Source organism: Genypterus blacodes, unplaced genomic scaffold, assembly GCF_046128005.1.
Source record: "Genypterus blacodes isolate CSIRO-AG114 ecotype Tasmania unplaced genomic scaffold, CSIRO-AGI_Gbla_v1 ptg000119l_1, whole genome shotgun sequence".
Taxonomy (NCBI): domain Eukaryota; kingdom Metazoa; phylum Chordata; class Actinopteri; order Ophidiiformes; family Ophidiidae; genus Genypterus; species Genypterus blacodes.
Genome location: NW_027466922.1, coordinates 392,501 through 419,402, shown reverse-complemented (window position 1 = coordinate 419,402; position 26,902 = coordinate 392,501). Strand labels below are relative to the sequence as shown.

Sequence of the window (26,902 nt, the reverse complement as noted above, 5' to 3'; positions counted from 1 at the left end):
AGATCCCGTGAACGCTCATTGGAAAGCATTAGTTATTGTAAAAGAACCAAATAGGGATGGAAGCATTAGAGCCCAAGATAACGACAGCCATTTCCAGTGATTTGCATCAGTGAGAGACGGAGCCAAAATTAGAAGCAACTAAAGAGCTTTGCCTCCTGGAGAAGCATGGAAAGTCATTAGAGGAAACGTTGTAGTAATGTTTTGGGTGATGGGTTACGACCTCATTTTCAGTCACAGTGAGCAGAGAAGTCTCAGCAGCCTCAGAAAGTCAAATTAAGGCTTTGAATTGGTCTCTGCTGTCAGGATGAAAGTCTAAGTAGGATTGGTGTTTAACCTTTCTCTCTTTTGTCGTTGCCTCCGTCTCGCTCTCTCTCCAGCCATGGGTGTGCTCATGTCAAAGAAGCAGCAGGTGGAGAAGGTGCAGAAATGCAACGCTGTCGTCTCGGCGTTCCAGCAGGGCCTGAAGGAGCGACCCGCCCCGGCCAAACAGGCGGAAGGCGGGACGGAAGTGGGAGAGAACCCCGCCAAAGCCGACGGCGAGGAGGCGGATAAGGCGGACGGCGAGAACAACGGCGGCGCCTCCACCTCCCAGCCGGCCAGGGACGAGTGTAAGGTCAACCAGGAGTCGTGGTCCAGGCTACGGGACGGGAAAGGGGTGGAGCCGGAGGACCTGGAGAAAAGCCATCAGCTCACTCCTCCGGCTTACGTGAGGCCCAAAAGGGACGCCAACGACGACCAGCCGGTGGAGGTGGAGCTCAACAAGAAAGAGCAGGTATGAGAAGAAAACAACAACAGCCACAATAAACAACAATATTACCAAGTGCTTGATAATTAGCTGCATTATTTTTAATCCTTAAACAGACGAACGTGACAAGCATAGGGAATGGAATTAAAAAGACTTTTACACTGAGACAAAACACACACACACACACACACACAGACTATAAACCCCGCAAATCCCCGGGATGCGATGCCTGCGAGATGCCAAAGAATCTCCATGGCAACAGGAGTGAATTATCTCTCTCCTCCCTGAAGTTAGACACAGTGATGCAGCTGTTCGCCCGGGCCGTAATGGACTCTCTCCCGTTATCTCAACACCCTTGCTGAAGGTGACAGAGAGTTAGGGATAGTTTTCTGCCTGAGCCTCCGCCCCCCTGGCCCCCCCCCCCCCCCCCCCCCCGCTCTTTGTGAGAGTGTGGGGGCTCTCCACAGTGGACACACACTGTGTACACACACGCTGGACTGTAGCTGCTGGGTCCTCTCTAGGTCGTCTAACTGGGGGGACGCAGGGTCACACCATCAGGCTTTTACTCTGATGCTTCTACTCTGTCCAGGCAGCATTGGAACAAATGTCTGCTTTCAGTAATAACACAGCTTCAGTCAGGTGTGAACCAGAAATAAAGTTTTTGGAGCCACCGAAAGTTCTTCTTCTGCATTTCAACTACGACTGAATCACTTTTACTGTGTAGCTTCGGTTCTCAAACTGTGTTAGCCCTTGATGGAACGTTCTGCAGACGATTAGAACAACTGTGGATCTGTGGGAATTCTGTTATTGCGGAAAATCATTCGCAAATAAAATGACTTTAATGGTTGATGTGTGAGTTGTGAAGCACCACGATGTGTCGGCTCAGCTGTGAGGATTATTACTGCACTGCTGCTCGTCTCTGCTTCCTGTGTGTGTACACTTTCAAAATAGCTTGTTGTTAAATCGCTACACTGTAACTCTACACTTCAGTGTGCAATGTGATGTGATGTAATGTGGTCGTGCTGCTCTAAAGTTCAGTTTGGCAGGTCGGCTTGAGTTCAGACTCATCAAGAGGTTTTAATGGGCAGAGAGGATTTACGGGTGCAGGATCAAATACATTAACAAGCCATAACAAGTCAATGTGTCAATACAGGAGTCTATTCTTTCTTTCTTTCTTTCTCTACCGACCAAGGGCCGCATTCTAAACCTCACACTTCCTGTTTCTCGTTTCTTGGCGTTCCACTTTTCCTTGCTCTCCCCCTGACTCGGCCTGTATATTTTGCTGTAATCCTGTCGGGGCTATCCGGGCGCTAGGAACAGGATTTACAGTGAGGAGATAAGATGTGACTGAGGACGCCTGACAGGCCTGTGTGTGATGTTGCGTCAGCTCTGAAACAGAGATAGAAAACATTGGAGAGCGAGCAGCGGCTCTGTCTTTGTGCGGTTAACCAGTCAAGCATCCTGCGGGCGTTTTCACAGGCTTGACAGCCGAGTGCATCCAGGATGGAAGTGGAGTCTAGAAGGAAGAAACACAAGTTACGCACAGAGTCACTGACACACGCACACACACACATCTGTCTCCATGTCTCCTCTCATTACACAGTCAGTGACTCACTCTCCTCTCTCTCCCCAGCCGCCCAGCGACGAGATGTGTGACGTGTGCGAGGTGTGGACGGCCGACGACCTGTACCCCTGCAGGATCTGCACACGGGTCTTCCACGACGGCTGCCTGCAGGGGTTGGGCTACCTGCGCGCCGAGGCCCTGCAGGAGATGAAGGACACGGCCCACACCGTCACCGGCTGGAGCTGCTACTATTGCGTAAGTCCGCGCCGCTCGATCGCTACGACGACGTGTGAAAGCCGTTTATGTTCTCCACGAGCAGCGTTCCCGGGGGGGACAGAGGGCCGATGTAAGCTGCGAGTCCACGTAGCTGTGAAGGTCGACGTGACGTAAATCAGCCGCTTACGTCAGTCTGTGTCTGCACAACTCTAATCTGCCAGGAATTGCCGGTTGCCTTGCTTGTGTTGCCTTTGTTTCCTACAATACGTAAAGACGACAGAGAGTATTTGAAGTGAGGCAACATTATGAAACAAATTGGCCCAATCATCCGTGTTTTGAAAGCAATCAAACAAATGCCACGTCCTCGTCAGCACCGCGGGTCGGTGCCGCGTCAGACGCCTCTTATCGGCCCGGGGAGAGGTGTGAAGCTGCGTGTTTGAATTCAAGCGTGCACAGCTGGAGAGGGCTTCTGCTGGAGAACACTTCACTGCCGAGGAGAGGAGAAGAGAGGAGAGGCCTTCTCTGGCTTTCCAGTCCAAATCATTTGCCAAACTGGAGCCGGGAGATGAATGTTTTCCTCCAGCCTGAGAGATGAATCAGACCAATCAGTGAGAGAAAGAGAGGAGGGTGTAAATAGTAAATTCTAGTTGTGGTAGTTAAAGCAATGAGCTATTTTGAGTGTTGTGCTAGTCACCTGCTACAAACCTCCCCTTCTGTCATATCTGACATTTCATTTCACTCTGCCGCCGGCTGATGGACCGAGTTTTGCTTGAAATCAGATTTGCAGGCAGCCTTCAAAGCAAATGGCCTCATTTATGGCTCTGAGGCCGCCGAGCAGACGGAGCGAGGCCGTCAAAGCTTCACGACTGAGCCCAAAGCTGTAAGACTCGTGTGAGCAATGCAAGGCTGACTGATTCAACCTGGAATGCAAAATACTAAACAAAATCTGGTTTTAGAAAATGTTTGTTGTTGTTTTCTGTTGTGCCCTTTGAAGATCAGTTCAAGTTATCAGCATTCAGCATTTCCTGTATCACAATACTGTCCTTATCAGGGGCAATAAGTCTTAATATCTCCAAAATAGAGACATTAGAGAGATGTGTTATTCCCTCTGCTAATGTTTACATACTCATATTGGATGTCAAACACAGAGATTCACCTTCAGCAGCTCCGTCTCTCTGTCTGTTTTCTCCAGTGATGATTTGCAATCGTTGATGAACTTCTCTCCCATCACGCCGTCATTACCCTGAGAGAAGACTGATGCTGTCATAGTCACTATAATCTGCTGTATCATTCTGTACTCTCTCTCTCTCTCTCTCTCTCTCTCTCTCTCTCTCTCTCGCTGGGTGCTTGTAAATCCTCTGCGGGACTTGACAGAGGAGGTTCGCGCCATCCATCCATCCATCCATCTCTCTCTCTCTCTCTCTCTCTCTCTCTCTCTCTCTCTCTCTCCCTCCCCCATCTCTCTCTCTTTCTCTCTCTCCTTTCTTTTGCCATTCTGCAGCCTAAATGTCAATTTCCCAAAATATGACTTTGAAGCATGTTCCAATCTGAGCGACGCCCTTTTACTTATTACTTTTATATTCCGCTCTGAGAATCTACTTACTCAGATACAGAATGTTTATCTGTGAACCCACATCCAGAACAAAAGGTCGCCCCACGTTGTCCTGGCTGGTCTGGAAACGCGTCTCCTTACTGTTTCTCCCTCCACGCGCTTATGTTCAATCTGTAATCTTCAGTGTTGTCGTTTCAGCTTTGCCAAATGTTTCTTCTAATAACGCCAAACTGGCTGCAGACTAACGGAGTGGCCGTCTGTTAGGGACGTTATACTTCTAATGCCTGATTCAATTTTGTGGCAAACTTTACATCTCAACCAGTGACCTTTACAGGGACTAAAGGATCCGTGCATCAAGGAAGCATCTGGATGAATACTATCTTCTTATTCTGGCAACTTCCATTCAAATGAATCTGTGCAAAGCAGCTGGCAACCACGTTTACTCAGCATTCATTATTTAAATAGCTCCGGCTTTAATTTATTGTAGCTAACGTCTTGAATATGGTCCAAATATTGGAAAACTGTGTTGGTTTAGGTTCAAATTTTTGCTTCAAAGCTCAGATTCATTTCTCCTTTCCAAACAGTTCTGCAAGGTTTCATTTATAACCCAAATTCATTCAGGACAGCTTTTTAATAATGGATTCTCAAATTGGAGTGAAGTGAAGTGCGAACCCAGAATTAAGACGGTTGGACTGCTACTCTCCTATACTTGGCTCAAATGATAAATAAAGTCAAAGTATGGAAGCGGTTGGTGCAGCCGTGGTGACAGATTGAAGAAATGAGGGAGGAAGCGGTGCAGCAGTCTGGAGCTCATCTCTGACTCCCTGTGGCTGGAGTGATTGGGCCATGTGGCTTTGTTTGTGTTGAGTCTTTACATCCTCCTTCTGTGCAGAGAGGGTGTGTGTGTGTGTGTGTGCGTGTGTGTGGGAGGGAGGGGGGGTTCTGTGGGGGCAGCGTGCGGGTGAGGGCGAGTTGTGCCGGGGAGCTCAGGGGACTTTCTTCATCAGCTCCTGGTGCTTTCATCTATGTCGATCATTAATCATCCTTTTCATCCTGCTCTCATAACGTGGCTGCTGAGAAGCCCGTAGAGATTACGCCGGCGAATGAGCTCTGCAAACCGGATTGGACTTAATTATCCAAAAGGGACCATTAACATTTCACTCTGCCACTCATAATATCAATAATCTACAAATAAAAACACACATAGAAATAATCAGAGTCCCCTGTGACTCCTCTTCCTCAGGCGGAGAGGAGATTCATCTTTATATCAGAAGGTAGCAACAAGTCTGCACCTCCTCATCATCACTCCGCTCTCCTCATCAGCTCAGTTGTGTCACTCCTGCATTCTGTTGCTCGTCGGCTCGTTCCGTAATCGCCGCCATAATGAATCTGCATTCTCCGCACACCTGCGGCCGACGTTAAAACTGTGAATGGGACCCCGAGTCGTTATCTGCTGGGTGAGAGGTTGAGTCGGTCGTTAGAGCTCTGGTGAAAAGTGACGCGGAATTACTTTACGTTTTTTATTCCCATCGCACATCTCCACTCATGAATCATCGTTGATGTTAGCATTTTGTCAACGATCATTAATTTGCATATTGTGAGCAAGCAGGAGTACCAACAGCACACAAATGAGGGGGAATATGTGTGTGTGTGTGTGTGTGTGTGTGTGTGTGTGTGTGTGTGTGTGTGTGTGTGTGTGAGCTCAGAGCACAAACTCAACAACAACCACATCTTTTCTATTTCTATTTGTAGAGATTTTCACACACACATTACACATTCATACAAATAGTGTGTGTGTGTGTGTGTGTGTGTGTGTGTGTGTTTGTGTGTGTGTGTGCCCACTTGGGGATTAGGCTGAAACCATAAAAACAAAAAGTGAATGAAAAAGGAACGTATCATAAACAACAAAGGAGATGATGTCATCGATGTCACATTGCCTGACAGCAGCAGAGCAGGACTGAGGCTGCAAACAATACACTACTATTTCAATGAATAATTCTATTGCCAATTAAATGTTGACTGATGATGATGATGATGATGATGATGATGATGTGTATCTGCAGTCAGCTGGTGGTTCAGAGGAGAAACACAAACAGAGAGCATTTAAGGACGTTTTCACATCTGACTGTAGGATTCATTTCCCCCCTTAGAACAGACGAACTGAACACAAGACCGGTTTGAGGATGTGGTCTCAGACTGGATCCTCATAGACTCTGGAGCCTGGATCATGTGTCACACTTAGTCCTAAACCAACAATGGGGACAAATCTGCCTTTGTTCCATGTAACATAGTGACAGTTTAGTTCCTAATTTAGTTCCGCAGCAAACAGACAAAGGTTCTGAAAACACCTCAGCAGAGAGATTTCTATCTGAGTCTATCACAGTCTGAGCTCATAACGCTCTATTATCCACCTGGAGTCACATATGGAGGCTGGAAACCACTTTGTAATATTGTGAGGTAGAGCAGCAGCTTGTCCGCTTTCACACTCGCCTGGCTAATTGCACACTCACTCCATATAATTAGAGCACATTCACTTATTCAAAAGCAAGTAATGTGTTATTATCCTCTTGCCCCGCCGCTTACCTATAGAGGAGAGCGCCTGAACGCTTCAGCTCCGTCCTTATTAAGTGTAGCGCTCTGCTCCTCCACAGGATAATCTCAACCTCCTCCTGACAGACGAGGAGATGTACAGCCTGGTGGAGACCTTCAAGCAGTGCAAGATCATCCCAGGTGAGCCACTGCAGATACATCATGAATAAAGCTGATCACCACACAAGAGCTGCCACTTTATTATTATTATTATTATTATTGTTATTATTATTAGTATTATTATATTTCTTTTTTAAATTATTATTATTATTATTATTATATTATTATATTGTATTATTATTTTATTTCTTTGTTATTATTTTATTTCTTTGTTATTATTATTTTTATTATTATTATTATTATTATTATTATTATTATTGTCCATGTGTGAATTATCACCAGTTTCCATGAGCCTAATACTTCATTCTTCTTCCATATGAACCTGCTGCCCTGCGTTCAGTTGCACATTAGAGCTGCAGCCACTGATCATTTTCATAATTGATTAATCTGTCAAATATTCACTGAATGGATGAATAAATTACTCACCTGGAGTCTAAAATGTCAGAAAAATAACAGCAAATGCCCTTCAAAGATCACAATGTTTGTTTTGTCTGAACAAGTGATTGATTGACTATTAAAATAGTGATTGATTACATCTCTAATTATTTCAACAGGCATTCTTAATATTTGCCTATTTTTGTATTTTGGTAACAAACTCATTTGGATATGAGAGGACACACAAACACTGACTCTGGAGGTAATGAGTGTGTGTGATGGCTGTCATACTGCTGATTAGCTGTGATCGGCCTTGTTACTGTGGCGGGGGGTCAGTGGTCGGTGGTCTTACCTCAGCACAGACTGAGTCACCATAAGTGAATTATATCTGGAAAACTCTGTGTGACTAATTAGGTGGGACGTGATGAATTGTTCCTTTCCGCCGCAGAGTCGTGCCTGGTGTCAGACGAGCTGCTGCAGTACCGTCACTTTGTATCCAAGCAGCAGTTTGATAAGGACCTGACTGACGAGCAGGAGGAGGAGGTGCTGGCTCAGTTTGCAGCCATGGATCCGGAGAAGAAGGGCCAGATCGAGTGGTCCGACTTCCTCTACTTTGAGTCTCTGACTGTGCTGAGGAAGTTACGCACAGAGGTAAGGTACCTGAACGCACCGGGGCATCCAACTGTGGGGAAAAAAGAATAGCAGGGATCTCCTGGAGAAGCAGTTTCAAGCGTTCTCGTTGAATTTGTCATTTATGGGCTCTGCCGTCATTAGCCTGCTTACACTGTGGGATAAACAGGCTCTTAACACCATAGGGAGTAAGACAAGTAAAACACTCCTGGCTGATAATGTCAGACTGTGTTGATGGGACGCTAACTGGAGCTAAAAATACCTCTGCCAGTCTCCTACAATCACTCCTGATCTCCATGTTTGTTTCTATATTCCCGTCTGTAGAACTCGCTGGTGCGTCTGCTGAGCGCCAAGGAGAGGGACACGGTGCGGTCCCTGTTCCTGGGTCTGGACAAAGACGGCGTGATCACGAGGGCAGAATGCCGCCAGGCCCAGACCTCCTGGTTCCACAAGCTCAGCAAAGACTCACAGTCCTGCAACGTGAGGTAAGACAAGGAAACGCTGACACCAAACTGAGACAGATGTTAAATGAGGTGTTTGTAGAGAGAATATCTGTAGGAATGGAAAAGAGACAAAGGGCTGCAGACTGGCTGAGGAAATAAATTGACACAGCAAGACAGAAGACAGGACGTGAGATAACGAGCTTCCTGTCGCCGACATGTCCCACAGTAACGACGTCCACTTTCATTTGCTACTGAACACAAAACCTAAATCAGTTCATCGTCTTCTTCACTGTGTTGTCTGGATCAAAGTGTTACAGAAGCTTGTTTCAATGTTCTTTTAGGAAAGTTTCAAACTACGATGCATTTGTACTTTTACAGTAACATCTCCTCTTATCTGTCTGCTATCGCTGCAAAGCAATAATCATCATTACAAAATCAATAATATATATTGTTTTGATCATCCTTTTAAGAGTTTCATCGATTTATGTCTTTAATTTGAATGCGTCTCCCCACTATACAGCCTGAAGCCTCACATAGTATAAAGTTGAATTAATTACTAAGATGCTGTAAGTTGCTCGGATGTCCAAACTCTCACTTTCTGTCCGTAAATTGGCGAATTGGTGCTGATAAAGGATTTACATTGATCATTTTGGTGTCATGGTCAACATTCCTTAACACACCAGCAACTCCCTCCATACTTAATCAAGTTTAGAAGTTCATTCAACCAAAGTTTCTTATCTTTATAGCCTCATATTCTCTGGTAATGAATCCCTGCTCTGTGCTTCACGCTTCACGCTATTCTCTGATTGTGAAGTTGGCGTGATGAAGAAGAAGCGTCTTCACAATCTGCGTATTGTATGTAAATGAGAAAAGGTAAAAATAACACGTATGAACGGCTGCACCAATTACTGCCGGCCAGCATCCCCGCCGTTTATCACACCTAGCTCCATTCTGTCACACTTTTGGCTCAGCGCAGGAGAAAACTCAGTGTTCCCACCTCCGCGCCCAGTGGCACTTTTTTTCCGGTTAACTTCTCTCTGCGTCCATGGCGATAATGTGACGAGCAGACAGGCGCAGACAGTAACCAGCCGCTCCGCACCACTGTGGAGGAGGTATGGAGAGCTGTTAGCTGAGGGAGCTGGGTTTGTGATTGGCATGCTGACAGGAGAATGTAAACACCGGCGCAGTAGAGGATTGCACGGCGCTCCCGGTTCAAACGGTTGCCGTGTAATTAGCTGCTGTGTGAATCTGGAGCTCCCTGCAATTAATAACACATCTTTGATTCGAGCTCCCCGTTAAAAAGGTTCCACACTTCATTTGGTTGAAGCAGAGAGTGAGAGGCGAGAGAGGAAATGAACTCCACTACACCACCATCACCTGCATGGGGAATGGGATATTTTGGGATAAATCACAGGACCTTTATCGGCTCTACACCTGCCGAGACCTCAGCGGGGAATTGTGATAATGGAAGGAGTTACAAGCTCTAAATGTGGTTCATGTGCTTCACTGTGTGCATGCCTGTGCTCATTACTGCTTGTAACCTCTTGTGCTGTCACCCATCCTGTTCCATATCGCTCCGTCCCGCTCCGTCCCGTTCAACGTGCCGCATTCCCCACAGACTCATGGGACTCTGCCCTCCTATGAATTGTGGGTGAGTGTGACTCAGCGCTGCATGGCTCGTCTCCTTCTCCCTCTCCTCACTCCACCACCCTCCAATCCTCCAGTATTCTCAGACAGGGGGGCCCCTCGATTCATGTTTCATTTGTAATTTAACCCTTTGCGGTAAAAGGGGGCGGGGGTGTATTGATATGACCGGAGACAGCTTCTAATTATAGGGATCAAAAGAGAAGCTGCTTGTTTCTTTGGGGTTGCTTCATTGTGAAAGTATCACGTATCTGTGTAAGGCGACACTGTGGACACAAAGAGCCTGGGTGTGTTTATTTCCAGCCCACACACACGCACGCACACACACACACAGCTCTACGGCGTGCATCCTCATTCATTCATGCTCTCCAAAGCCCAAATAAACAAATATCCAATGATTCTTCCACTTGCTGCTGTCTTATTGAGCCCATTCGTCAGCAGATACTTAACAAAAGCCAGACTGTAATATCGGAAAGGACATTAATCACAGTATTTGTAGTAAAGACTTTTACTTTGAAATGTCACACATTTCCACTCACACTGCCTGCACCATATTTCTGTAAAGCCTCTTTGCCTTGACAAGCACATCTGGCCCCAAAGCTGCGTTTACATTGTGCTCATCGCGCTGGTGTTTGACAGTGAAGTGGTTATCTGCACACAGAGATAACAGCCCTCCCTCAGCTGGATAACAAAGTGCTGAGATCTGAAGTGAAAGTGTCGTATAGAGTCAGCACATACTGGAACGCTGACTGGCTGCTGGGTTTAGAGCATTTCCTCTCATATATTCCATTCAAATCAGTTCGAAGAGGATTCAGAGCCAAGCAGTTACAAACCAGAATCCCCCGCCTGGTTGTTGTCATGGCGTTCCAGGGGCAGCAATCCAGGATGTGTGTCTCTCCAGAGTTGTCGTTGCTATATGATCTGTCTGTCTGGCATTAAGGTTATAAAGCTGAATCATTGCTGAAAAAATGCAAATTCTGTTTGGCTGCAGTTTGTCTCTGGAGGCAGGGAACGTGAAGGGAAGTGTTTTGACCTTCCTTGTCCTATTCACTAAGCGTCTCTCTCTCTTCTGTGGTCTCCCGCAGTATCAGCCACGTCGGCCCGATATGCGAGAGCAGTCCGGCCAGCTCAGGCAGCGAGCGGAGCAAGACGGACGATAACAGGTTTGTGTTTGTACAGAATTATTCCAAATGCGTCGTTTCTGCGCTTTATATGTTTTCTCTATGGACGTAAAAGTGCAGAACAAAGTACCAACAGCCGAGCGTGTTCCAGAGGAATGAGTCCATTAAGCCTCCGTGACCCTGCTCACATCAGGGTCTCGCCATAACTCTTACTCTCTAGACAGAATGAGGCAATCTCCCTCCCAGTTTGCCGTATACGCTTTCAAGATTTAAAGACTTCCTTCCTCGCCTGTACTTTCTGCAATTCATTGGCAATTCAGGGAGCAGTGTCGGTGAATCACAGTTACAAATTGTTCTATGCAAATCAGGCACATTAGGCTTCACTTAAGCCCTGAGGGAGGTATACTTCTTTTACACAATCATATAGGCTGTCAGCATCGCATACAATACATCCTTTTTTTCTGCAACAATGCTCAGGACAAAGAAGAAACAGAAAACTACACTCAGATATTACGCAACCATGAAATTCATTAAGCTTGAGATTGAACATGTGGTATTGCAAAGTGTAAAGTGAGTCCCTCTCTCTCTCTGTGTTCTACAGGCCGGTGACCTGGGCCGACTTTTTAAAGGAGAGTGCCATCTACGTCCTGGCTGCCCGGCCCAATAGTTCAGCCATGCACATCCGTCTGCCTCTATAGTCCAGTGTCCTCCACGGTCCTGCAGAGAGAGAGAGAGAGAGAGAGAGAGAGAGAGAGAGAGAGAGAGAGAGAGAGAGAGAGAGAGAAAGTGAGGGAGAGAGTATGTGTCCTCTATTGTCTGTGGATGAGAGGAGGATGACCGTAGATCCCACGACACTGCGAGGAAGAAGAACAGAGCGAGCTGGATGAAGTCAATCGCCGAGAGACAACCGTTCAAAGCTGTCGACAGTATCTCTCCTCCTCCTCCTCCTCCTCTGGGTCACCTCAACACCACACACACTGACAACACACACCGGCAAAGCAACGTGACAGCTGCACCAGGTCCCAACATAGAAACCTGATGGTTTGCGGCAAATGTGAGAGGAGGAAAAACAAGAAGCTCGTACGGAGGCAGTCAGAAGTCAGTAAGTGATCCTGGGATGCTCACGCTCTCGGTTTAATGACACGTATTCACCTCAGTGTTCCTCCACACACACGCACGCACACACACACACACACACACACACACACACACACCTCTCCATTCACGATGCAGTCTTGCGGGTACATTAGTGTGACTGGCTGCTCCTCTGTTCTTCATTAGTTTGAGCCTCATCACATCCTCACCGCACAGCCACGCTCCTGTTATGAGGTTGTGTTATTTGCCATTACGATTAATTAATCATACGACACAGAGGCGACACGTAAATTCATTTCTGTGTTTCTGTGTGACGAGCGGAGAGATTTACAGCTGCAGCGACTGCCATTATTAGAACATATACCAAACAGGAATGAAAGCTATCTGCATACATAATACTATATGAGCACTGCTACACATGCCAGTATAAATGAAGTGGATTATTATGCATTACCAAGCTGTATTTATTCCTGTATCCTCTGATGTATCCTCTGTTTCCCCCCCTCCATTCTCATCCCAGCAGCTGTGTTCTTATTGTGAATGTTAACGAAAGCAAGCTAACCCTGTAAGTGACTTGTACATACTTGCCATGTCGTAGGTTTTGTTCCCGTCGTGCTCTCTGAACTGCACTTTGACGAGGTGGAAACATCTGAGCCGCTTCTGCTCAGTGGGAATGAGATGTAGCTGGATGTAAATCGCTGTAAAATGAGAGATTTGTCCCTGTTTGAAATTGTGATGGAAACATGATTGGCGGTTGTAAAATGTTGTAGGTTGTACAACGAATGAATGCACACGAAATTGCCCCTTTAACTTTACTAGCAACATACTGCAACAGGTAGAACTTCCATGTAGTGTTCATGATATGATGATGTGTAAATGAAGGTTTAAGTCAAGGCCCGCTTAGTGTTTAAGGTTCAGTCAGAGGGATGTGACAGTGCTGAAATAAATGCATGGCATTTACTCTGCTTTTGAATACTGTGTGTGTGTGTGTGTGCGTGTGTGTGCATGTGTGTGTATGTCTTTACATGTTTGCAATGACATCATAGATCACCAATATGGGAAATCAAGAAAACAGCAAAACAAGAAGTAATTCCTTGCCCACATTTTGGTTTTCAGTAGATGTGCTGCCTGCAGTTTGGCTCTCAGGCTGCAGGCTGAGACTGAGGCAGAGGCTGAGGCTGAGGCTGAGGCTGAGACTGAGGCTGAGGCTGAGGCTGAGGCTGAGGCTGAGGCTGAGGCTGGTGGGGCTGCTGGTCATTGACCTCCAGGGCTGGAGATGAAGAACAAGCCGGTCTCATGCTGCTTGGTGCATTTTCTTTCCCTGGGAGACAAAAAAAGTTGTGAGTTGTGATATTTTCTAAAAAATTCTCCCAACTCAGAGTTCCTTGCAAACAAACACTGTGAGCCTCCATTGATTTTGTTGTTGTTCAAGGTTTTATACAGAAATCTATTCAATATAAGAAGACGGTTAGGGTTTAAGTAACAACACAGTGTTCCTAAAGACTTTGTTTGGCCATGAAGATAAATAGTGTAGAATAAAAACTAAAAGAAATCAATCTACACCCACGGCCACCTTGAGGAGGTATTGTTTGGTTATTATGGAGGTGTATCGACTGAAGGAGATGCATACAGAGTGAATGTCAAGAGGGACGACTCCCTGTATGTCTCAGAGATGATTGCCTTGCTCAAGCATATAGAACCTGAGGCTCTTTGAGTATCAAGGCTACACTAACCCCTATTTAGAATCAAAACAGTCTCAGGCAAATAAAGGGTCACCTTCCTCCCAAGGGGGCCCTACAGAGACCTTCAATGAGACCAGATCTGATGTGCCGTATCTGATCCTTTATGATGAAGATGCACATAAGCAGTACTACCTTATAAAAATAGAGAGATTTATCTCCGTTGTGTTCCTCTGAGCCGGCTGGGCATCCACCATAAACGTGGCAGTATCATAAAAACACAGATTGAAGATGTAAGTGTAGGTGCCTCCATCACAAACTCCACCAAATCTACATCAGTCACACTACCAAGCACACCGCTGATTCAAAAGATTGAGTTTCTGAACAAAGAGCTGAGGCGGGAGCGACTGCAGCTTTTATCCCAGCAGACTTTCCTCCAAAGGTAATCAGGGTTTCAAAAGCAACACTCGCTTGAATAGAGAAGGAAAACATCTGAAAACATCTGTGTGTGTGTGTGTGTAAATCCCACGGCGCCCTGAGGCTTTTGTTCCCGTTCCTCTAGCGGTTAAAAGGAGAATCCGGGAGTAGCGTTGCCACAAAATGTCAAAGTAAAGGTTAAGAATGAAATATACGGCAGATAAAGAGACGGAGGAAGAAAGGTGGACGGCGTGATGAGACCCACAGAGCCGGGCGCATGCTCAGGAGGAGGAGGAGGAGCGGGAAGATAATGTGTCACACAGAGTGGGGGAGAGCGTGTGCGTGTGTGTGTGTGTGTGTGTGTGTGTGTGTGTGGGAGGCAGAATCTTTTTGATGATGTTACATAAGTGTTTCATAACAGCATCAGTGACAGCATTCTTGACTTGGCTAATTGGCAAATTAAATCCTGAGTCAAATGTGAGTCTTGAGGCCAGGTTATCCCACTCATGCTATCTGCCCAAACACTCGCTTAATGAGAGAGAGAACGTTGGAGGACCTCACTTTGTTTTGGGCCATTCACTTTATGTGCAGAAGGAAAGGCTGTGCACTTTGATCACAGCTCCATGTCGTGAAGAACGCAGACACTTTACAGGCTCTTTAACAGCAATAAATGAGGCCGAAACAATCTATTTTACAATGACAGTGATAATAGATCCGTTTGCCCGGGGCGAGAGGAGAGAGGCAAACTGCAGTCTGCACAGGTTGCCAGTCTGTCTGGGTTGACAGACTCATTCACACCAATTTCCAATTTCTCCCTCACCTACACAAACACCCAGAGGCAACGAAAGCAGACAGGAGAACATCCAAACTCCAAACAGAGAGGCCTGCATCAGCCTGGACGGATTCAAACCCTCCACCCGCTCGCTGTGAGGCAACAATACTGACCAAAGAAATGTGCCCCTCTCTCTGAATAAGCTTTACTGGAGACGCACGGATGTTTTCAGACTGGCAGAAGGTTCATTCTGTTCAATAAAGTCAAGTCAGAGCTACTCAAAGTTAAGTGCTTCATCTTGTTTCATATCGTGTTTCACAAAGAAATAACCCGCTGCAATATACAGTGTGTGTGTGTTTGTGTGTGTGCACGCAAGTGAGAGTGCAAACACAGATGTGAGCCTGCAGCGCCGAGGCAACAAGTGTGAGTTTGTGAGTCATCCTCCTCCCGTGTGTGTGTGTGTGTGTGTGTCAGGAGCCACCGCTGGTCCAGGTTCTCCGGTGCGTCTGGCTGCTGCTGTGTGTGATGGTCTCGCTCCACAGGGAGGAGTAATGGCAAACATGACTCTGGCTCTGGTCAGGGCTCTGGGGGGGAAGCGGTGCCAGGATGAAGCCACTCTGAATGTCAGCACTTCAGTCACATCACGCTTTTCATCAGCAGCTTTGTATCAAGAGGAGCCGCTGTGTCTCAGGGAAGAAAGAGAGACAGAAAGAAGGAGAAACAGCTTTGGGAGAGACATTAAATGATGCCTGCTCTGCCAATGCCAAATGATTTTCAACACATCACAACTAACAAGATGCCATAGCGGCCAGCTCCATCTTTCCCAAGAAAATCCACATTTAGATCCGCCCACACAAGCAAAACATCACATCCCACCTCCATCATGATCGGAGTCTTCTTTGGAGCGCTTTCAGTCTCAGCTGCTGGTGTCTGCCAATTAGGGCTGTCGGGTTCAAACAAGGCGCCTAACATACCACGCTCCTGTTTTTAGAGCTTGTTTGATGAAATATTGACAGCGGAACCTTTCACCTCTCACCCCTCCGTCCTACACAAACACAAGAATATTTAGGCTGCTGGTGAAATGTGTCACACTCAAAAAGATCCTTGCATTCTCAAATTTTATCAAGACCTAGAAAGGAATTGGGTATTCAGTAATAAAAGACAATGATTATAAAGGGATACATTTGATCTTTGTAAAATACTACAGCGATGTGGACTGCCATCTTTTTACTGTACATAACATTACATAACATAACATATGCCAACGCGTCTATCCTCTACTAAACCCTGTCTATGAGGATGTGGGAGTTTCTCAAATGCACGACTATGACTTAAGAACCGCAACAGTGAAAATAAAGAAATTAGGATATCGAGTAAACTGTACTGAAAACAGCTATAATGCTTGATCTAATTGGTTCTCAACCGCTTAAATTACATCTAGATATCTTTTGGGTGAACAACAAGTTGCAAACTTTAAACGTAATATGCGAACTGCCTTTTATTCTGTATGCTTTGTTTTCCTACAGCTTGTACAGTGTCTGCACCTAAATCACGCTACCATCTAGCGGTCAGTATACGTAATTGCATCTTACTTTATATCTTACGGAATAATAATAATAATAATAATAATAATAATAATAATAATAATAATAATAATAATAATAATAATAATAACAATAATACACTTATAACTACTAATACTTATTCTGATATATTTATTTTGTCTAGATAAAACATTTTTAAAATTAAATAGCGCGTCGTTTTAGAGGTACAATTTACTGCGCATGCGCCAACCGGGGGGCGGGTCCATTTGTTTTATTTACACTGAGGTGAAATGGACTTGACGCGCTAATACTGACATCAACCTACAGACTTCTCAGGTAAATGAAAGATATCGGTCATATATTTATACATTAGTAACCCGCACGGCGGTAATTTTGTTTGTACGGTGAGCGCTTTGTAACACGCACACCCCTCCAGACTGCTTTAGCTCAACCGGCGGCTCGGTGCAGCTCTGTCGCAGCTCGCCAGTTTCCTTCACTGAATCAATGGCGTCAGTGGTTGAAGTGCAAGTTCACCTACAAGTACCAGTGAAGTGCGACTGAACTTCGCCCTGTAAGCTCGTACTCAAGTGTGTGTTCCGTTTGACGCGTGTGTTAAACGCGCTAGCGGAGTCGTGACCGAGGGACCGGTGAGCAAAGCACTGTTAGCATTAGCTTCACCGAGCTAAACTGACAGGAGCGTTGCAGTTCAACAGTTTATTGTTTACAAGATGTATCAGCGCTGCTTCACGGTATCAGAAGTATACAACTTAATACTATCATCATATTTAGATGCTATATAAAGCTGCCGTTATTCTCTGTTTGACTATGTAAGATAAGATAAGATGGGTATTATGTTTGTTGATACCTGGATTCACTGACGTAATGCCTCAGCTATCACTCAGATGACGTAAAGAGGTTCCTATGACGTGACTACAACTTAGTGGAAGTGATCCTCCAAGGAGAGAAGCTGTCACGCAGAGTTAAATGTTATGTTAATGTCACTTTAAACATCTTATTCAGTCTGATGTCTCATTACAAAGTTAACAGAGCTCTGCAGAAGTGAAGTCAAGTGTAGCAGCTCAATAAAGGTAATTGCCACTTTCCACCTCTTACCTTTGGATTGCTTGACACTTGGCTGCCTGCCTTCTGCTCTGGAAGCTCAGTCTGCTGCTGCACTCATTATAAATCACTCCAGGTACCAACTTCAGTCACTAAGGTGTAAAAACGCTGTGTCACATCGATGCCAAGACGCTGATTGGCTCTAAACTTGTGCTTGCAGTGACCCGGGGCCAGCGTATAAGCAGACGAGGTCATGGGGAACACGAGCAGTGAGAGGGCTGCGATGGGCCAGGGGGAGAAGGGTCAGCGCAGGGACAGCAGGGGCACCAAGGAGGGAGAGAGGCCCAAGATCCTCATGGACAGCCCGGAGGACGCAGACATCTTTCACGGCGAAGACATGAAGGTAAGCGGCAGGGGTGTTTCAGAGGTGGAACATGCTCGGACTCATGGTTTGATGGAACAGAATTAAAGTGTGGTTGGTTGTTTTCCTACATCTCAGGCTCCTTTAGAGAAAGAGGAGTTCCTGGCCTGGCAGCAGGACCTGGAAGCAGAAGACAAAGGGCCCACTTTGGACCGGCCCACCGTCTTCCGCTGGTCCGGAGAATGCAAGGAGGTCTACCTGTCTGGGTCCTTCAACAACTGGGCCAACAAGATCCCCCTCATCAGAAGGTGCCTGCACTGATGGTTGTAACATAACGTGTATCTGCGTTCTGTTGTTAACGCTTTGCCCTTTCTTCTTCTTCTTCTTCTTCTCCCACAGTCAGAACACCTTTGTGGCCATAGTGGACCTGCCTGAGGGGGAGCACCAGTATAAATTCTACGTGGACAACCAGTGGACCCACGACCCGACTGAGGTCAGCAGCAGTGTGAAACTCTGACTCAACCAACAAGAGTTCAGAGTTCAGTTTACTGGCCTGGTCTCATCTCCTGCAGGCTCTTTGTTTGGTTTTGTTGCTCACTGATGTTCAGATTGTGTCCCCGTGTCCCCGTGTCCCCGTGTCTCCTTGCAGCCGGTTGTAACCAGTCAGCTGGGCACGGTCAACAACATCATCCAGGTGAAGAAGACAGACTTTGAGGTGTTTGATGCTCTCATGGTGGACTCACAGAAATGCTCCGACATGTCAGGTGAGCGCCGGAGCTTCAACTTCATTCTAATCCATGACTGCACATTCAGAAAAACCTCCAATAGAAGTTTGTAGCTACATGGAGTCCAGGATGTAAGGCTTCTTCTTCTTCTTCTTCTTCTTCTGCTCCTCCTCCCTCTCCAGACCTCTCCAGCTCTCCTCCTGGGCCGTACCATCAGGACGCCTACGTTCCCAAACAGGAGGAGAAGTTTAAGTCTCCGCCCATCCTCCCCCCTCACCTGTTACAGGTCATCCTCAACAAAGACACTGGGATCTCTGTAAGAACCTCAAGATAAGAATGAAGCTCAGAGCCGCAGTGAGCTTCACCTGAAACATCTCACATATGAAGTCTGCTGCTTCTTCAACCAGGATGTTGATTGTTGTTGTGTTCATCCTAGTGCGACCCTGCGTTACTCCCTGAGCCCAACCACGTCATGCTCAACCACCTGTACGCTCTGTCCATCAAGGTGAGAGAGACACACACGCACACACACACACCGGCCTCTCTGTGTAAACACATGAACCATTAGAAGCTCGATCAGGATGTTTGGCTCTCGTCTCTTGCGGTTGTTTGTGTTTTACGGAAAGAGACCGATCACAGAAACGTTAGGAGCTTTGCCACTAAGAAACTCATCATCACCTCGGGAGCGGCAGGAAGGAAGGAAGGAGCTTCTCCCAGCTGTGTCTTCATTTCATCTGATGCACAGATACCACAAGGCCGTTAGCCTCCGGTTGTTTACAAATCTCTTTCCTCCTCTTCCTCCTCCTCTTCCTCTTCCAACAGGACGGGGTGATGGTGCTCAGCGCGACACACCGCTACAAGAAGAAGTACGTCACCACCCTGCTGTATAAGCCCATCTGACTGCCTTTGAGCTCCGCCCTGTTGCTGTGCGCCGCCGTACACCGAGTGTACAAACTATCAGGAGAGCATAAACGCGTACAGAGGCACTGATAGCTAAACTGAAACAAGACGAAAACACTGGAGACGTTTGGAGTTCTTATGTTTTGTACACTTTGTTGTCTGTTTAGTTCTCGTCGCACATTTGTCGCTCCCACCTTTCTGCCTTTGTCGGTTGACTGACTCAGGCCTCTGGGGTTCCTAAGAGTTCAGTCGGATCCTTGTAGACTTGGAGAGGCCTGAGTGCGATGACGTCACGCTGCTGGAGCTCCACTGGCTTGACTGTTCTGTTTCTTATTTATTCCCTAAGTTAAGGATTTACACTGAAAAATAAGAGCAAGGTGGAGATTTCTGCCAACCGTGAAGTATTCAATCACCCTCGTACTTTGTGTTTTAGTTTACAGTGTGTGTAAGTTTATAGTGAATAAGATTTAGGATGAAGATTTGTTAACTTTGCTCTTACAGAAGTTAGAACCGGTTGACAAAAACAAAGACTGATTGTGAGTCTGGGCTGTTGGTCTCCGTGCCAACACGCCGTCACCAAACTGAGAGCTGCTGTGTTTCCACGGTTACCGTCAGTGTCCCCCGCTGACAAGTGGAGAAAGGGAAGACGACACGTGGTTCAGTCTTCAGGCGACCCAAGGCCCCAGTTAAAGATGAGGGCTTAGAGGGAAGGAGAGGAGGAGGCAGTGGCTGTAGAATAGTTAGTGATGAGGAGAACGCCTGGGTAGGAAGCAGGAGGGAAGATTCTGAGTATTGAGGTACTGAGGAAGAGGAGGAAGAAGTGAATGCACCCAGGAAATGATGTCGCTCTGCCCGCTGGCCTCTCAAGTCAGGGTGGAGGTGTCAGAAGAACAAAGAGGCCGCAGGAGGTCAGGAGGTCATGAGGTCAGGAAGCATCTTTAGGTGTGTGTGTGTATGTCGTCGTCTGGCCTAAGTTTTGTTTTCAGCAGCCGGAGCCGAAGCCGAGTTGAGTTCTCTTAATTCACCCAATATTCACGGCAAAACAGAAGCGCTGTGACTTTAAGAGACTTCCTTTATGAGTTTGCACTTAAGTGATGTAGTTGAATGCAGCATGTAGAGTTCAGTGGAGCACAAGAGACACGGAGCAGAAACATAAACACGCACACACCCAGCTGGGGACGGGGACGGGCACAGGACAGGCGGCGGCCCGGCGCTGCTCACTTGTCACGTTGTGTTATTGGAACACTTTTGCACTGATAATCTGTTTGTTTCACACAAAGCACCAAACTTAAGAGTCCAAGTTAAAGTTTCAAACGTCACCGCACCGCTGTGATATTTCATAATTATATTGTTGCGTAATCACCAGGCCAGACCCTGATGTTCATTATCCCGCTGCGGTCTCATCGGTCGGCTGGTAAACGATGTCACAGTGTTACAGATGTTGTTTTAAAAAAAGAAAAAAAAATGTGAAGTTACCGGTTTGTTTTTGTTTAGACACTTTGATTAAATTAATTTATTAATTCACAACACAAGTCTGATGTTTCATTTGTGTGTGTGTGTGTGTGTGTGTGTGTGTGTCAGGAAAACACAGAAATCTCTTAGTGGTTAATTAATGTAGGAGAATAAATTAAGAGTTTATCTAAAGTGACAGCTCAGTACAAGGCGTCCTCCCCCTCTTCCTCCTCCCCCCACTGTGTTCTTGATAACACTTAAGTTGTTACACTGTGGGATTTTCCGTGTGCGTATACACATGCTGGGGAACACGTAACGTACTCACCAGAGCACATGGAAGTTTAATTTAGCCACCAGTTTATCTCTGTCTTCGGGGTTGTTGCGCAATAACAGGACAAAGACGAGTTCACGTTCATCATCACTGATGCTTAGATGAAGATGGAGAAAAAATATCTGATTTGTTGTGATACTTGAAGCAGAGTGTTGTGTTCAGGTTCTCTCAGTCTAATCGCTCCTCACCGTGGGAACGTTCTGCTGCTTCATGTTGCTAAATGTTTCACAACAAACATGGAAGTTATCTGAGGATGTAAACAAGCGATAAGAGAATTCCCAAAGAGCTCGGTGATCATGTGACCGACTCTGCCGACATCATGGAGGAGTTTAAGGCCCGTGGGAACAATGAGAGACGTTTGACTGAAGAGAGATTGAAGAGCAAGAGGCTGATGGAGGAAGTGGATCCACCTTGAGCTTTCCACGTTTCTTAAGTTGCGACATCTGGCCTCCCTGGGACGCCTCCAGCAGGAAAATGATCTGGAGAATGGGACGAGCGCCGTGCTGAAGTCAAGCAGGAGGTAGGCTTCAGGTGCCTTAGGTTTGATTACATGTCAAAGAGTTCATATGTCATGTGTCAGACATCTTAACGTAACGACCTCCTCATATCAGCGTGTCTGTCTCTGCTCACGCTGTCCTGAATCTTTCGGTTTGGACAGAACAGCAAACAAAAGGACTCGCTGCCCGTCTGAGAGTGTGAGAATTTCTACCTGCTTTTACACATGTCGCTTTGGGTGTGCTTGAACATTTGAGTGTGTGAGTGTGTGGCATGAACAGCAGGTCCCAAGGTCTCTCTCTGATATAAAGCCTCTGCTCTCAGGAGTCACTCGGAATCAAACCATCTGCCTGAGACCATGAACACCATCCACACCGTGTTTCTCCTGGCCTTAGGCCTCTCGGCTGGTGAGTAGAATTTGCTCAACGCCGGTCGGCTGCATGAAGCGTGACGGCCACCCGGATGCATGTTTCCCTTCTAATGCTTGTGCGGCTTTGTTCCTTTCTCAGCCCAGGGCGAGCTGGACTACAGGGCCTTGAACCAGTTCAGAAACATGATCATCTGCGTGATGCCTGATAGCTGGCCTGTCCTGGATTACGTCGACTACGGCTGCTACTGTGGACTGGGAGGCTCCGGCACACCTGTGGACGACCTGGATCGGTGAGGAACAGGCAGAAAACACTCAGACACTGCATCACACAACTGATTTCTTTGATTTTCTTTAACCCTGTGACCTTCTTAGGTGCTGCCAAGTTCATGACCAGTGCTACAGTGACGCCATGCAACACGATGAGTGCTGGCCCATCTTTGACAACCCCTACACCGAGCTTTACGACTACAGCTGCGACAAGGCATCCAAGACGGTGGCCTGTGGAAGTGAGTAGAACCAAAACATCAACACCATCAAATATCTCAGCTTTAACTCTGAGCTACAAGCTTAGCATTGACACGAGTCCTGCCTCTGTAACGCTCGGAATCAGCTCTTGCGGACGGTTGCTGAGAGATGCTGGTTGGTTGGGGTAGCGGTTAGTTGTTTGGTTGATCTTTTGAGTGACTCTAACCTGACGCTCTCTGGCTCTCAGGCAAGAACAACAAGTGTGAGATGTTCATCTGCGAGTGTGACAGGAAGGCCGCCGAGTGTTTCGCCAAATCAACCTGGAACCCCGAGCACGAGCATCTGCCCGGACACCACTGTAAATAAACACAATCAGCTCAAACTGTGTCTAACTACATTTCAATTAAATACTTCATCATATTCCATCTGACTTTGAGTTTGATTTGCAAAGAAAGACAACATGTTTGGCATTGCTTTGAAAAGATTCACGCCGGGTTATGAAAATCAAACCAGACAGGAGATCTTAGAGCCGTTCTGATTCATAAGGAAGTCTCCAATCCTCTGTTACACCGGTTAGAGCGCAGTAACAATAACAGCCAGCAGGGGGCGGGAGCGTCCACTTTACGAACTGCCTGTAGGTGTGGAAGCTTCTGGCCTTTGTCGCCACCATTAGAGTACAGTTGATCACAAATAGGGGAAAAATTAAGGGAATATTAGGAATTTTCCCAAATTACAAATCCAGAAAACCCTGACATCACTTTGCTCCAATCTTCCTTTCCTCTGCATCTTCATGTAAACTTCACGATCATTAGAGATTTGGATTAATTATTTATTATAAGAAGTTATTTTCAGATCTCCATGGGTTTCGTTTTTGCTCCCTTCCTGACTTTCATCCATTTTAATGAGCGGAAGGAAGCGTGCCGTGTCTTCTTCTGTGGTTTAGCTGTTGACTGTCATTGGATCTAAGGAGAGAGGAGATGTCGCACCTGATACCTGCACGTATTCACCAGACAGGCTGTGTTCTTTGTTATGACTTCGGCAGGATGTAATGCCATGTGATACGTGTGTGTGGCACTCATCACGGGCACATGTCAGTCTTACGTGTCTGGCAGGCGCCCATCAGGAGCCAGAGAGGAAACAAGGTGGCGATAAAGAAAAGTAGGTCAACTGAAGGTGATTAAAAACAAAGAGAGCTGCCAGAGGGACGAGTGACGTGCCAAACAAAAATTCTCACACCGCGGTCGCAACAGGATTTGCTGCTGACTCCACCCGTGCGTGTAAACACAAGCATACGCAGTATCTGGCTCTGCTGCTGCCATGGTAACGCACTGTTTGTCAGAGCAAACCACCTACATGAAGAATTCGTCGCACCTAGAGGCTTATTCAGCTTTTCAAAGCGGGGAGGCGGCTCATCCGTGCAACCGGTGTGTGTGTGTGCGTGTGTGTGCGTGTGTGTGTGTGTGTATCAGTTTGCTGTTTTCATTCTTTTGACTTGCTGGGTCTGGCATGTGTGACGTGTCGCATGAAAAGTCACGCCAGGAAATCTGAACCTCGGGGCTTTGTTGGCGCCAAGAAGAAGTCTTTCTGTGTGAACGTGCACGGTCTGAATGTACTAGGTCACCCGATTGTACCTGGAGAAAGCTGGAATGTGACGGGTTTGATCAGGATAGTTGTTCTTAGATCAATACGGATCTGGTTGCGTTTTCACTTTCCCATCGTCCCTCTGTGTCCTAATCAAAACAAGAAGCAGCAAATGTATGTGTGTGTGTGTGTGTGTGTGTGTGTGTGTGTGTGTGTGTGTGTGTGTGTGTGTGTGTTTCATGATTAGGATTTGACTTTGACTGAAAGAATTTATTGATATTGCATGACACAGACAATAGAAGACATTTAACATAGATACGATCAAAACATTCTATGGCTGTAATGTCAATAAATCAATGACATCATCCACCCTGCATGTAGCGTCTCTGTACACTCTGCACTCCTCTGGACAGGATGTCAGTCACACACACACACACACTGACAACATAAATACAAAGTGCAGTGAGCTCTTAAATGTCTCAGCTTGTCTTTGAGAGCTCTGGTGTGCTTTATAATCAGAAATAAAGATGTGTAAGAGTTCATACACTCCTAAACACACTTATTGTCACTCAAATGTTTGCTGATTTGTGCCTTGTGTCCCTCCTCACAGCCTCTCTGCTTCTCCAGACGCGGCTAATGTTTGTGCGGACTGTTTAAATGGAATAGGATGGAGTTTTCCAATCGGCCTCGACTCTGCTTGACGATCTTCTTGGAGGAGAGCTCAGAGTAGTTCCTCACGCTGAGAGGAACGTGTGGAGGCCGAGAGGGCGAGCGCTGAAGGCTGTGTGCGGGATAGGAGCCCGTAGCGCCGGCTTGCTCGCTGTTTGAACCCTCTTTCTCTGCCACCAGACTGTAGTTCTTCCCTCTGTTGTTGTCCAGGAGCGGAGCGGCACCGTGACCGGGCTTGAGCGACACAAAGAACTCCACCTGCTCCACCCGGTCTAAGGTCAGGGGTAAAGTTACATAAAAGGAAAACACGTTGATATCTGAACCCCCATAGTTCTGTGTCTGCAGATAAGTGCAGAGAATGTCCCGGTGGCTCCACCAGGAGTCAAAGGTCACCCTGACGTGCACCGTCTCATGGAAGCTTTTGTGGCAGACGTGCACTTTGCCGCTGAAGGAGTAATCCGTGACGCTGCAGCTCTCCAACTGCACCCGTGTCTCCTGCAGCCGTGCCTGGAAGCCTTTGAAGTCCAGGGTCGGTTGCGGGAAACCCAGTCGCAATTTTCGCCGCTTCGGTTTGGCTGTGGGCGACTGCGGTTCTCGCGGTTTAGCGAGGGAGGGCGTGATCACCAGGACGGGGGAGGGAGGCGAGGGCTCAGGGGTGAACAGGCGCACGGCGGTGAGAGCTAAACCTTTGGCGTCGGCGAACACCACTTGCTTCTTGTTTGGGCTGCCGCCGCCGCCATTGCTGCGAAAACAGCCTCGAAAGGGCAGAGGGGAGGAGGGCGGCGACGAGGAGGAAGATGAGGATGAGGAGGAGGAGCGGAGCGGAGAGGGAGGACCGGTCTTGGGCGAGTCGTCCATCGGCGGTTTGAGAGGAGGCAGGGACAGGAGCTGGTACAAAGGCTGGCGCTGGCTCAGGCTCAGGCACAGGGCCAGGTCCACTGGCATCACCGCCGGCTGAGGGTGGCACCCAAACCCATGGAGCACCCTGAGGAAGAGGAGGGTGACAGGAAGAGCGTGAGCAAACGGCTGTTCAGACACACTGCTGGAAACAGGTTCCTCATTTGTTACAAGTGACACGAGTTACATGAGTGCACTTGTTTCTAATTAGCATTTGTGATGTGGGTTTGCTTGTCACAGGCATTTATGTTTGGACAGATTCTGCCTGATGCAGATCTATCAGCAGCTCTATAGAGTTACAGGAAACGCACAGACTCAATAACAACACCTGTCTGTCTCACCTTGTGTAGTTCATTTCTCACACTGCAGCTGCTGTGAAGCTCTGTCGTCCCTCAGCCAGAAGGTCGATCGGCAGAGACCGGAGGAACCTCTGCAAAGATGGAAAACAGGGTGAGTGCAAACTCCACACACACTCTGAGAAACTAAACCTCTGACACACTTCAGTACGCTCAGCTGTCAATCACACTGAAGTACTTACAGAGAAAGACGATCAGGTTAAGCGAGAATCCCGGCTGTTCGTGTTCATGCTGCATGCTGTGTGTGTGCGAGTGAACGCGTGTGTGTCTCTGCTCTCACCTGAGCTTATGTGTGTGTGGAGGACGGGAGGCTGCACCTGCACCATGTGACCCGAGTTCAGCCAATGGCGTGGCTCTCCTCTCCTGTCAGCTCCGCCCCCTCACAGACCAGCTGAGCCAACAGAGACTTAAAGAAGAAATGGTTGATTAAAGTGTGAGTTCAGTTTATAAACCCCAGCATTTGTCATCTTTAATGTTGCAGAAGGTGAGAATCAGTCTTTTAATTGTAAACCTGAGTTCAAACTCAATAAAAAAGGGAATTAATTCAGGAAATAAACGACTCACGGAGAGCAATCACAGGTTTTTTTATTTTACAGCAGCAAAGTTAGCCAATTGGAAGGAACGGAGTGAGAAATGTGTTTTTGTTGGCTCTGATTCTTCCAACTTCATTATCCTGCCTGTGCTTCCTTCACACACACTCTCACTGGTGAGGTCACACAGACGCTGAGTAACACC

The 26,902-nt window shown here is 47.0% G+C and overlaps 4 protein-coding genes across 8 annotated transcripts in view; 3 read left to right on the top strand and 1 right to left on the bottom strand.

The window, feature by feature from the left end:
- The window catches only part of LOC143009957 (phospholipase A2-like), a 124,681-nt gene extending 101,609 nt beyond the window's left edge, over window positions 1–23,072 (top strand). Inside the window, exons 1-6 of one of the 3 annotated variants that reach the window (XM_076162059.1) lie at window positions 19,745–21,854; window positions 21,993–22,029; window positions 22,154–22,236; window positions 22,339–22,489; window positions 22,572–22,705; window positions 22,912–23,072. In XM_076162059.1, coding sequence (XP_076018174.1) covers window positions 22,188–22,236; window positions 22,339–22,489; window positions 22,572–22,705; window positions 22,912–23,030 — 453 coding nt within the window. In that variant the 5' untranslated portion in view covers window positions 19,745–21,854; window positions 21,993–22,029; window positions 22,154–22,187 and the 3' untranslated portion in view covers window positions 23,031–23,072. Of the gene's footprint in view, window positions 1–19,744; window positions 22,030–22,153; window positions 22,237–22,338; window positions 22,490–22,571; window positions 22,706–22,911 lie in introns of those variants that run through there. The other 2 variants (XM_076162060.1, XM_076162058.1) reach the window with 2 other exon arrangements.
- On the top strand, window positions 380–13,012 carry phf24 (PHD finger protein 24). The gene is made up of 7 exons (XM_076162068.1): window positions 380–772; window positions 2,379–2,564; window positions 6,729–6,807; window positions 7,610–7,812; window positions 8,116–8,276; window positions 10,964–11,041; window positions 11,601–13,012. Exons 1-7 carry the CDS (start codon window positions 380–382, stop codon window positions 11,695–11,697), a joined length of 1,197 nt encoding a protein of 398 aa, XP_076018183.1. The 3' UTR covers window positions 11,698–13,012.
- Window positions 16,756–19,605, top strand: prkab1a (protein kinase, AMP-activated, beta 1 non-catalytic subunit, a). 3 transcript variants are annotated; one of them, XM_076162056.1, is made up of 9 exons: window positions 16,756–16,842; window positions 17,547–17,701; window positions 17,786–17,968; window positions 18,065–18,234; window positions 18,326–18,419; window positions 18,576–18,690; window positions 18,834–18,967; window positions 19,088–19,156; window positions 19,474–19,605. In XM_076162056.1, exons 3-9 carry the CDS (start codon window positions 17,819–17,821, stop codon window positions 19,549–19,551), a joined length of 810 nt encoding a protein of 269 aa, XP_076018171.1. In that variant the 5' UTR covers window positions 16,756–16,842; window positions 17,547–17,701; window positions 17,786–17,818; the 3' UTR covers window positions 19,552–19,605. The 3 variants fall into 3 exon arrangements, with proteins under 3 accessions (XP_076018171.1, XP_076018170.1, XP_076018172.1); XM_076162057.1 differs by having other exon boundaries at window positions 16,765–16,842; window positions 17,665–17,701; XM_076162055.1 differs by lacking the exon at window positions 17,547–17,701.
- Window positions 23,073–24,507: 1,435 nt separating the features above from the next.
- ppp1r3c2a (protein phosphatase 1 regulatory subunit 3C2, duplicate a) lies at window positions 24,508–26,443 on the bottom strand. The gene is made up of 3 exons (XM_076162053.1): window positions 26,350–26,443; window positions 26,153–26,241; window positions 24,508–25,899 (listed from the first exon to the last, which is right to left on the bottom strand). Exons 2-3 carry the CDS (start codon window positions 26,164–26,166, stop codon window positions 24,879–24,881), a joined length of 1,035 nt encoding a protein of 344 aa, XP_076018168.1. The 5' UTR covers window positions 26,167–26,241; window positions 26,350–26,443; the 3' UTR covers window positions 24,508–24,878.
- Window positions 26,444–26,902: the final 459 nt, after the last annotated feature.